Source organism: Notechis scutatus, chromosome 5 (assembly GCF_049901735.1).
Source record: "Notechis scutatus isolate UNSWTSFEM ecotype Mainland chromosome 5, rNotScu1.2, whole genome shotgun sequence".
Lineage (NCBI taxonomy): Eukaryota > Metazoa > Chordata > Lepidosauria > Squamata > Elapidae > Notechis > Notechis scutatus.
The window spans coordinates 93,645,267-93,657,427 of NC_142013.1; the positions used below are offsets into that span (position 1 = coordinate 93,645,267).

At 38.3% G+C, this 12,161-nt stretch overlaps 1 protein-coding gene across 3 annotated transcripts in view; it reads left to right on the top strand.

Annotated features, from left to right (window-relative positions):
• ABCC4 (ATP binding cassette subfamily C member 4 (PEL blood group)) overlaps nucleotides 1-12,161 on the top strand; it is a 197,318-nt gene that overhangs the window by 129,008 nt on the left and 56,149 nt on the right. For all 3 annotated transcript variants that reach the window (XM_026668980.2, XM_087967376.1, XM_087967375.1), the window contains 4 exons: nucleotides 3,880-3,990; nucleotides 5,567-5,667; nucleotides 7,785-7,976; nucleotides 11,922-12,077. In XM_026668980.2, the coding sequence (XP_026524765.1) occupies nucleotides 3,880-3,990; nucleotides 5,567-5,667; nucleotides 7,785-7,976; nucleotides 11,922-12,077 (560 nt within the window). The remainder of the gene's footprint in view (nucleotides 1-3,879; nucleotides 3,991-5,566; nucleotides 5,668-7,784; nucleotides 7,977-11,921; nucleotides 12,078-12,161) is intronic.

Below are 12,161 nucleotides of genomic sequence, written 5' to 3' on the forward strand. Positions count from 1 at the left end.
CCCAACTCCTGGACAGTCTGTGGTGCAATGTGGCTTTGCTGGATGGAGCGAGACATGATGCCCCAGATGTGCTCAATTGGATTCAGGTCTGGGGAATGGGCGGGCCAGTCCATAGCATCAATGCCTTCATCTTGCAGGAACTGCTGACACACTCCAGCCACATGAGGTCTAGCATTGTCTTGCATTAGGTGGAACCCAGGGCCAACTGCACCAGCATATGGTCTTACAAGGGGTCTGAGGATCTCATCTTGGTACCTAATGGCAGTCAGGCTACCTCTGGTGAGCACATGGAGGGCTATGCAGCCCCCTAAAGAAATGCCACCCCACACCATTACTGACCCACTGCCAAACTAGTCATGCTGGAGGATGTTGCAGGCAGCAGAAGGTTCTCCACGGCGTCTTCAGACCCTGTCAAGTCTGTCACATGTGCTCAGTGTGAACCTGCTTTCATCTGTGAAGAGCACAGGGCACCAGTGGCGAATGTGCCAGTCTTGGTGTTCTCTGGCAAATGCCAAATGTCCTGCACAGTGTTGGGCTGCCCACCTGTGGACATCAGGCCCTCATACCACCCTCATGGAGTCTGTTTCTGACCGTTTGAGCAGCCACATGCACATTTGTGGCCCGCTGGAGGTCATTTTGCAGGGCTCTGGCAGTGCTCCTCCTGTCCCTCCTTGCACAAAGGTGGAGGTAGCGGGGTTGTTGCGCTCCTCACGGCCTCCTCCACATCTCCTGATGTACTGGCCGTCTCCTGGTAGTGCCTCCATGCTCTGGACACTACGCTGACAGACAAGCAAACCTTCTTGCCACAGCTCGCATTGATGTGCCATCCTGGATGAGCTGCACTACCTGAGCCACTGTGGTTGTAGACTCCGTCTCATGCTACCACTAGAGTGAAAGCACCACCAGCATTCAAAGTGACCAAACCATCAGCCAGAAAGCATAGGAACTGAGAAGTGGTCTGTGGTCACCACCTGCAGAACCACTCCTTTATTGGGGATGTCTTGCTAACTGCCTATGCTTTCCACCTGTTGTCTATTCCATTTGCACAACAGCATGTGAAATTGATTGTCAATCAGTGTTCTGTTGATTTCACAGAAGTGTGATTGACTTGGAGTTACATTGTGTTGTTTAAGTGTTCCCTTTATTTTTTTGAGCAGTTGTATTTACAGGTGAAACTCAAAAAATTAGAATATCGTGCAAAAGTTCATTTATTTCAGTAATACAACTTAAAGGGTGAAACTAATATATGAGATAGACTCATTACATGCAAAGCAAGAAAATTCAAGCAGTGATGTGTCATAATTGAGATAATTATGGCTTATAGCTCATGAAAACCCCAAATCCACAATCTCAGAAAATTAGAATATTGTGAAAAGGTTCAATATGCTAGGCTCAAAGTGTCCCACTCTAATCAGCTAATTAAGCCATAACACCTGCAAAGGGTTCCTGAGCCTTTAAATGGTCTCTCAGTCTGGTTCAGTAGGAATCACAATCATGGTAAAGACTGCTGACCTGACAGTTGTGCAAAAAACCATCATTGACACCTTCCATAAGGAGGGAAAGCCTCAAAAGGTAGTTGCAAAAGAAGTTGGATGTTCCCAAAGTGCTGTATCAAAGCACATTAATGGAAAGTTATGTGGAAGGGAAAAGTGTGGAAGAAAAAGGTGCACAAGCAGCAGGGTGACCACAGCCTGGAGAGGATTGTCAGAAAAGGCCATTCAAAAGTGTGGGGGACTTTCACAAGGAGTGGACTGAGGCTGGAGTCAGTGCATCAAGAGCTACCACACACAGACGGGTCCTGGACATGGGCTTCAAATGTCGTATTCCTCTTGTCAAGCCACTCCTGAACAGAAACAACGTCAGAAGCGTCTTACCTGGGCTAAAGAAAAACAGAACTGGTCTGTTGCTCAGTGGTCCAAAGTCCTCGTTTCTGATGAGAGCAACTTTTTCATCTCATTTGGAAACCAAGGACCCAGAGTCTGGAGGAAGAATGGAGAGGCACACACTGCAAGATGCTTGAAGTCCAGTGTGAAGTTTCCCCAGTCTGTGTTGATTTGGAGAGCCATGTCATCTGCTGGTGTTGGTCCACTGTGCTTCATTAAGTCCATGGTCAACGCAGCCGTCTACCAGGAGATTTTGGAGCACTTCATGTTTCCTTCTGCAGACGAGCTGAATGGTCATACTGACTTCACTTTCCAGCAGGACTTGGCACCTGCCCACACTGCCAAAAGCACCAAAACCTGGTTCAATGACTGTGGGATTACTGTGCTTGATTGGCCAGCAACCTCGCCTGACCTGAACCCCATAGAGAATCTGTGGGACATTGCCAAGAGAAAGATGGGAGACATGAGACTGAACAATGCAAAAGAGCTGAAGGCCGCTATTGAAGCATCCTGGTCTTCCATAATATCTCAGCAGTGCCACAGGCTGATAGCTTCCATGCCATGCCACATTGAGGCAGTAATTGCTGCAAAAGGGGCCCAAACCAAGTACTGAGTACATAGGCAATCTTATACTTTTCAGAGGTCCAGTATTGTTCTATGTACAATCCTTGTTTTATTGATTGCATACAATATTCTAATTTTCTGAGATTGTGGATTTGGGGTTTTCATGAGCTGTAAGCCATCATCATCACAATTATGACAAATCACGGCTTGAACTATCTTGCTTTGCATGTAATGAGTCTATCTCATATATTAGTTTCACCTTTTAAGTTGCATTACTGAAATAAATGAACTTTTGCATGATATTCTAATTTTTTGAGTTTCACCTGTATGAGGGTTGTAGCATCCCAGGATCACCATTTAAGACTTTCCCAGTTGACTTCTAACAAGGAACGTCAATGAAGGAAACCTGATTCGCTTAAGGGCTGCCTGATTCACTTAACATCTGCAATGATTTGCTTAACAGCTGTGGCAAAAGAGATCATAAAATTGGGCGCAATTCGCTTAATAACTGTCTTGCTTAGTAACATAAATGCTGGTCCCAAATGCAGTCATAAGTTGAGGAGTCCTGTATCACCGTATGTTTATTTATTTATTTATTTATTTGTTTATTTGATTTGTCAATCACTTACAAGATAACAGGTATAGGTATAAACATGAGTAAGAATAAAGGAAATAGGTACGAATAAATGGGGACAATAGGACAGGGACGGTAGGCACAATGGTGCACTTATGCACGCCCCTTACGGATCTCTTAGGAATGGGGTGAGGTCAATAGTGGATAGTTTGAGGTTAAAGGAGTGGGAAATTGTTGAAAGAAATATCCTTCTGGGTTCAGTTCCAAGTGGGGAAAAAGACACTGGAAACATGGAGGCTGTTTGGAAAGATGGTTTAATTGTGGACAGGACCACATGGTTTGGAGCTCTAAAGTGAAAAGGACAACCACATGTTTCAAGATGTTGGGTGAAGAAAAAGAAGGAAAGGGGCAAGATGCTGAGAAACCCTTAGTTATATACCCTCTGTTGGGCTCCACCTTAGTGTTTCCTGTTCCTGTGTAAGAAATGTATCCCATTGGCTGTCAGACTCCCACATGGCTTCACCTGAGTGCTGGCTGATGCAATCTTTTCAGGCCAAGTGGTGAGGTGGGCAGAGGCCTTTGTTATGTAGAATACTCTGGCCCAGGCCTTAATGGCCCACCCATTAACAAAGGTGTGTGGGAGGGTGAACTTCTGCCTCCTTTGAGTTTCTACTTCCCTTTTAGGGGAAATATTTTGTCTTTAGAGGTAAGATGGAACTGCCTCTGAAAAATATGTTTCCTTCCTGAATTTCCAAAATCAGTTTCAAAGATAAGCCTGAATTTATATAACCCAATTGTTTCAGCCCTGCTAATGTTGTATTTGTGGCAACAATTTCCCTTTCTTCTTTTTGCTTTCAGAAGCTTGGTTCCTATTTCTGACTACGTCTCGCTGGTTGGCTGTACGCTTGGATGCCATCTGTGCCATCTTTGTGATAGTGATGGCTTTTGGCTCTTTGCTACTTGCACAGGGTAAGTTTACTTGTTGGAAAACATCATACTATTATCCTATTATCTACTCTCGTTTGGCTTCTCATATTTTTCTAGCTATGCTATTGAGAGCAAGTGAATACATTCTTTTCACAAGCCAGTTACTGGTAATGAGACAAGACTTCCTCCAGATAATTTCTGGGTAATGTGGTTTGTTTGGATTGTTCTCCAACTGTGCCATCTTTTCTTCTTTGTTTTTACTGGTGAACCGCCCAATCATTGGAAATCAGGCAATGTAAAATTTTAATAAATTAAATCAACCAGTAAGTTTAATTTCTGTAAATATTGTGCTGCTACAAATAAATAGACACAATTCCTCTTAATGTTCTTTATTTTTTATAAACAATAGATTCCTCTTTGTTACAATTCTTTATTTAAGAATATCCCCCCCCCCGAGAACATATTCCCCATGCACATACACAGCCCATGTGCATATGTATTTAATTTGCGTAATTTAACATGTTTTATATTTTCAATTTTCATAAACTAGATGATTATCTTTTCTTTTTATGTACACCAAGAGCATATGCAGCAAGACAAATTCCTTGTGTGTCTAATCACACTTGGCCAATAAAGAATTCATTCATTCATTCATTCATTCATTCATTCATTCATTCATTCATTCATTCATTCATCTTAAAGAAAAAATAATTTATTTTTTATTTTTTACATAGACTTAAACATAACATAAACATAAAACATAAAACCATCTTTCAGTTACATACAGCGTGTCGATTGGTACAAATCTCTTGTGCATGATCTCTATAGTCTTTCCCTTCTGATTTGAATTAATCCTCATATTATCAATCAACTTTCTATATTTATATTATTATCATTGTTAATCACTTACTAGACATTCCATCATTTTATGCGAGCTAATCACCATTTTAATTTAACTTACATTGTAACATTCATTTCATCTCACTAATCAATTCAATAGTAATATACCCTTACATTGTTTTATCTCTACAATTCTACTACACTTATGTTATAGAGTATTATAAAATATTTCATTTCCCTGTTTTTTTTATCTAACCATTGATAAAATAGATCCCATATCTTATACAATTGTTTATCTTCTTGCTCTCTAATTTCAAATGACAATTTACTCATTTCTGCGCACTCCATTATTTTCTTAATAACTTCATCTTCTATTGGAATTTTCTCATTTTTCCAGTTTTTAGCAAATACAATTCTAGCCGCTGTTAATACATTTACAATCAAAAATATCAATTCTCTACTGTATATTTCAGGGATAATGCCCAATAAAAATATTTTTAGTTTTAAATCTATGTGTTTTTTTGTCATTTTTTCTAACCATGTGTGGATTTTAGTCCAATATCTTTTAGCCTCAACACGTGTCCACCATATATGATAGTATGATCCAGGTATCTGATGACACTTCCAACATTTCCCCGATTTGTTCTTAAATATTCTTGCTATTATATTATAAATGCCACCTGTAAAAGATCTTACACAGATTCTCTTTATATGCTCTTTATATATTAAAATTGTTCATTCAAAATTATTTACACTTGCCTACTTTCTTGTCTCGCAGCTCTTGATGCTGGAAAGGTGGGCCTTGCTTTATCCTATGCAATCACTCTCACAGGAATGTTCCAGTGGGGAGTTCGGCAAAGTGCAGAAGTTGAAAATCTGGTAATAAACAGTTGTTTCTTTAAAGTATGCAAAAACCCTGTTACATTGGAAGCCCAAAGACATTTTGCCCTGTTGGTTTCCTTGCTCTCAAACTCGTGGCATCATGTTGCAGTCACGTGAGGTATCACAACATTTTCCCCCTTCGCGGCGCTGGGATGGAATGTGGCCTGCACATGACGCATTCAGCCTGTGGGCCGCAAGGTTTGCCCCTCTTCTCTAATACATCTGATGTTGCCTCCTTCCTTTTGTGTTGTGAGGAGGTGAGTTACTCTGAATACAAAAAGTCAAGGTCCACTCTGGGTCAATCCTAGTGACCGACCCAGATTGGATCTTGCAACATTATCCAGGGACACATATATTTGTTTCATTTATGACAAAAAAGTCAGTTGAGAATTATGAAAGAACTTTCCATGAAGGAAAAGAAAGATAACAACCCCTTCTTACAGGTCATGTTAGTCTTTTATACAGAGAACGTAATGTAAACCCAGCATGGTGAGATGAGAAAAGAAAGAGATGAACGTGTACATACATTAAATTCAGGGGTGGGATTCAAATTTTTTAACAGCCAGTTCTGTGGGCGTGGCTTAGTTGGTGGGCATGACTTGGTGGTCATGTGACTGGCTGGGCGTGGCCAACTCAACATCACTCGCATCGAGGCATGCATCTCCTCACCTGGCCTCTCATGACTTTGGGGATGTTGCAACAGTCGTAAGTGTGAAAAATGGTCATAAGTCACTTTTTTCAGTGTCATTGTAACTTTGAATGGTCACTCCATACAAGCAAAGTACCAGCAAAGGAGGGGAAAAAAACTCCAGAGAAGTTCCTGAGACAGGAAGTCTAGTCCTGCCAAGAATGTAATAAGGGTTAACGGAGAGGCAGTTTCTGTAAGCAACACCAGAATGTTTCCTTCCTGCCTTCCTTACAGGATTAGGCCAGTAATTTCTTCTAACAACTGGTTCTCCGAACTGCTTAGAATGTTAACAACCGGTTCTAGCAAATAGGTGCGAACTGCTAGAATCCCATCCCTGATTAAATTACTGTTATTATTACAATATATATTAAATTAGTATTATTATCTATAATGTTATTACCATTATATAATTAATTTTAATTTTATTATACAATATTATATAATTAATATATAAATAATACATATATATGTTATTATATAATTATTCAAAGCTGCATGGTGGCCTAGTGGTGAAGACACTTCCCAGTTGGAAGATTGAAATTTCAATCCTAGGTAGCAGCAGATGTTTCTCTCCAGGGTCACAAAGATAAAATATCTGCTATGAAGGCAGGACGAGAAGTAATGGGTGCAAGATCATTAAAGAGATTTTCAACCTAGAACTAGGGAGAACTTTCCTGACAGTGAGAATGATTCATTAGTGGAATGGCTTATTGTTGGAAGTTGTGGGAGCTCCATCACTGAATGTTTTCAAGGAGAGACTGGAGATCTGTGATATAAGGTTTCCCACTTGAGCAGAGAACTGGATGAGAGGGTCCCCGATGTACCTTCTAACACTATTATTATATGTTCTATGTTCTATTTCATGTTTGTCAACTAATACACTGTGAACAGCTTCACAAAGCAAGCTTCCAGCTGTCCACTACTAACACAAGGATATTTAAGATATGCAGTGTAGCACACCGGTAAAGAAAAAGGTTCACTGTATATTTTGTTGCTGTCGTTTAAGTCAGTGCACACTGAAGAGGGATATAATTAAGGTTTATAAGTCCCACAGCTGTGGTGTGTTGTTTTCAGATGTAGAAGACACAGATTAACACTAAGATATATTGAAAGTTTGTTACAGATATATAAAAATAAGACTTTTTTCAAAATATTTTTCACCTATTGATTTGATTTATGCTCCTCCCCTTTTCCCCAGAAGCCTTATCTATTCAGGTAGAAATAGCTGTGGCAAGTATTGAATCTGATTCTACTTAAAGCCTGAAAATTAACCCTCAAATGATTATTGTATTGTAAATCAATATATACAGAGGTCCCCAAACTTGGCAACTTTAAGACTTGTGGACTTCAACTCTCAGAATTCCTCAGCCAGCATAGCTAACCCCTGATATATACCTAGGAATCAACATTTCTTTCTCTTTTTCAGATGATATCAGTGGAACGAGTAATGGAATACACCGAGTTGGAACAGGAAGCACCATGCCATACAAACAAACGTCCACCAGTGGAGTGGCCAGCTGAAGGAGTGATCGCATTTGATGACGTGAACTTTGCTTACAGTGCAGATAGTCCTTTCGTGTTGAAACATTTGTCTGCTTTAATTAAATCTAGAGAAAAAGTATGTATGTGTTCATTTTACTTTTGAGTCAGAATGGTAAAATGAGCCTTAATCATGGTTGGGTTCCATATTCTTGATTTCACATGTGGCATACAGGTAGTTCTTAACTTATGACCACAATTGAGCCCAAAGTTTCCATTGTTAAGTGGGACATTAGATTAAGTGAGCTTTGCCCAGTGGTGGGATTCCATTTTTTTTTACTACCGGTTCTGTGGGCGTGGCTTGGTGGGCGTGGCAGGGGAAGGATACTGTAAAATCTCCAGTCAGAGGTGGTATTTGCCGGTTCTCCAAACTACTCAAAATTTCTGCTTCTCCAGAACTGGTCAGAACCTGCTGACCTACCAAGCTGGTAACCCGGTTGGTAAGTGAATCTGGCTCCCCCATTGACTTGGCTTGTCAGAAGGTTGCAAAAGAGGTATACATGACCTTGGGACAACGGTCATAAGTATGAACCCATTGCCAAGCATCTGAATTTTGATCACATGATCATGGGGTCACAACTTTCAATCATAAGTCACATTTTTCAGCATTGTTGTAACTTTGAATGGTCGCTAAACAAAGTTGTAAGTCAAGGACTACCTCTATTTTGTTGTTAGAAGGATCGGTAATGTTAGTCTCAGGGAACTTCTTTTCTGCCCTTCCCCATCTCTTCTCTATATTTACAATTCTTTGTCATTTGGGCAAAGATCAAATTTCTCATTCTGGTCTCTCATTTTAGCTGTTTTAGAGTCTAAAGAGGAGATGAAGTATAATGTGTATTTGTCTTGCAATTACTACTCAAAACAACTTTGGTTGACTTGAGAAATTGGAAAACGTCTGTCTTTGTTTTATCCATAATCTGATTTTTCATTGAATAATAATTAAGTAGATTTTGGAATAATAATATTGTTAAATGATTTCTATTATTATATTAATAATATATTAATATGATAGTCTGATGTAATACTTAGGATGTTAGACTAGGACTGGGAACACCTACATTCAAATTCATCCTCATTGGGTGATTGGGGCCAGTTTCTCAGGAAACTTAGACTGTGAGAAATTTTAAAAGCTAAGAGCAACCACCTATGTTCCTTTGAATCTTAACATACTGAAACAATTGGCTTTCTTTAGCACCCACTTTATAGAGACTTTTGACAATCTCTCATTTCCTCAGTATTTACAAGCTGTTCATAATGATACCGTTTAGGTCTTTTCACTTCTTTTTGCTTATAATTCCAACATACTGCATTGCTATGCTTTCTGCAGCAGCTTGTGAAATCTTCTAGGAACTGACTATTAATAGAGTCTATAAAATTCTTGTGTAATTGTATTAGCTATTTCTGTCTTCTATTTTCTAGTCATTTTGGTTAACAGTATTAAACAGTCTTATTGCCTATTAGCATGAATATTTTACTACTTTCATATTTTTATTTTTTTTATAGATCGTGTAGAATAATATTGTATCACACTTTATTAATTCTATAATAGTTTGCAATGATTAGCTTATACATTAATTTTGATAGGTTACTGTATGTATGCTTAATAAGAATCATGTTACTTAGTTGTACTTTGTAGATTTAAGCCTTATAAAATGGATTTTCTAGGTCTAGGCTATAAATTTAATTTTTAATTACCTTTTTATAGTTTGTATTATACAGTAGATATTAGGTTTGGAAAGATTCATGATTATCTAGTTTTAAATATTATCCTAGGCTGGTCCTGTACAGAAATATAATAAATCTGAAACCTTGGATTAATTCAGCCCAGGATTGTTTGCCCTACCTGAAGCACTGGAGGATTTGCAAGGATGGTTTTAAAAATACCATAAAACAGCTTGAATGAGCAATTAGAGAGGGAGGTTAGGTTTCTGGTTAGGTTATGAGTCTCTTCAATTCTCTTCTCAGATGTACCTCCCATTTTATAAAATGCTGCTTCATTCCCCCTAATTCCTGGTTAATTTCAGAAAGAATAATTCCACTATTAAACTAGTATTTATGTAAACCTACTATATAAAAGTGTGGCTTTTATTTTGCAGAGATGACTTAATGGGGAAGCGGAAGCCTTTAATAATTTATGCAGGATATCTCTACCACTTTCATACTTTTATTTGCCTTTGGGTCAACTCTTGCAGTAGTCATACACTCTTCTAATAGCAGATAAGGATTCAGATGCCATGCAAAATAACAAACCAAATGAACATGACTAGGAAGAGAGGGAATATGTTGCTTAATTGTTGTACCTGGGCTGTTTTCTTAGTAGGAATAAGGAAGTGGTTTGCCACTGCTGCTTTTGGAATGTATTCCGTGACTTTTACAGTCTGGGCTACACTTCTGAGATCTTCTTGTGGTTTCCCTTCTAAGAAAAGATAGATCTGACTTTGTTTAGTGTTTTTGTGATTTAGCCAAGGTTCCCTCAGGAGCTTCCATCTGCAGCGATTAAGAGAACTGAAAGAGAGATTGCTGAGAGTTTGTCTCAACTAATTCTCCAATTATTCTGTCGATGCAAAGAGGAAGGTAAATCACGTTGCCCCAAGTGAAGAAAAACAGCTGGTGGGCTTTGGTGGCTGAGAGGGAAGTTTGAAGAGTGTTGCTGTGATCTTATGCTAGGTAGCACCTCCTACTGAATGTGAATTCAGAATGTCACTGCTCCTGACTTTACAGTATAGTTCTTGATTTAAAAAAAAAATACCGATGAAGATAAAAAGCAGCATTTCCCAATTAAAGATGCAAGTAATATGAGAAATGCATTCAGAATTCTTTTTTTAAAAAAATTGAGGGTTAATGCAGAAATGAGACTAAATGGTTTCCATCAGGTGAAATTAACTTTGTTGACTTCTCAGCTCACTTGAAAAAAAAATTATTAGGTTTACATATCTTGTTTTTGATCTTTTTCCTTTTCCTCTAATATGGCACAAATGTCAGGGATAACATTGGTTTTTTAAAAAATAAAAATTCTAAAGTGTAATATCTATTTTAACATTCCTGTATTTTAGGAAATCAGAGTAATTTGAAGCACAATTTTGATACTTTAATTATGAAGTTAAAGTCTAATTCAGTTTCAGTATAGTTATTTGAATTTAAAGAGGACAATATTAGAAAAAATGTTTAGATGTCCAGACCTGACTGTATTTGCAAAGATTAGAATTGTTCATCATAACCCCATAGGGTTACAAAACCTGGAGTGTGAAAAAATAAGATAGAAAGAGCATCTGATGCTTTTAAATTTTGATGTTGGAGAAGACTTTTGAGAATATGATGGATAACTAGAAAAAAAAATCACAAATCAATCCAGAATTTTCACTCAAGACATCAGTGACTGGACTCAAACTGTAATATTTTGACAGGTCCTTTGAGAAGCCCATAATTCTGGGAAAAGTTGAAAGAAAGAAAAGAAGTGGATGATTGACAGCAAGGTGGATAGATTCAGTTTTCAGCAGCAATGAATGGAACTAAAAGGCCAACTTGAAGACAGATCATCTTGGAGAGAATTGGTCTGTCACTCAAATAAAAGTTGACACCAACTTGAGGGTAGTTAATCAGTTGATTAATCAATCAATCACTTGTTATTCCTATCTGAAAGCAAATGTTAATAATGTTTTATAAGCTACCCAGGCCCAAGTTCAGTTTAAACAGCTGAAATCAGACAGTTGTGCTTTAAGGGTGAGAGTAAAAATCCTAATAAGCTGTCTCTTTCACATGTGCTCTAAGGGAAAATATTTGTTTGATTACTACTTCACACAAGGAAAATGAACTAAAATCACTGTATTATCAAACAATAGGTTTACATCATTCAAATGCTGTGTAAATCTTCCTTTTAAAGACAACATTTATGCATCTTTTGTTGCCTAATGTCTACCTTGTTCATCTTGCCTTACAAGAAGCAAAATAAGATAATTAGAAGTAGTGCTTTATAAATGCATTCTTCCCCTAGTATATGTTTTTTTTCCTATTTTTTGTCTTTCAGGTTGGAATAGTGGGAAGAACAGGAGCTGGCAAAAGCTCTCTAATAGCGGCTCTTTTCCGGTTGGCCGAGCCCCAAGGAAGAATTTGGATTGATAAATATTTGACATCAGAACTAGGACTTCATGACTTGAGGAAGAAAATTTCAATCATACCTCAGGTATTGGTCTGCTCTGAGTATCAGCCTATTTTAGAAGTCCATCCAGCGCTCTCCAGAAACCTTAGGGTTGTAAATTTTTCTTTA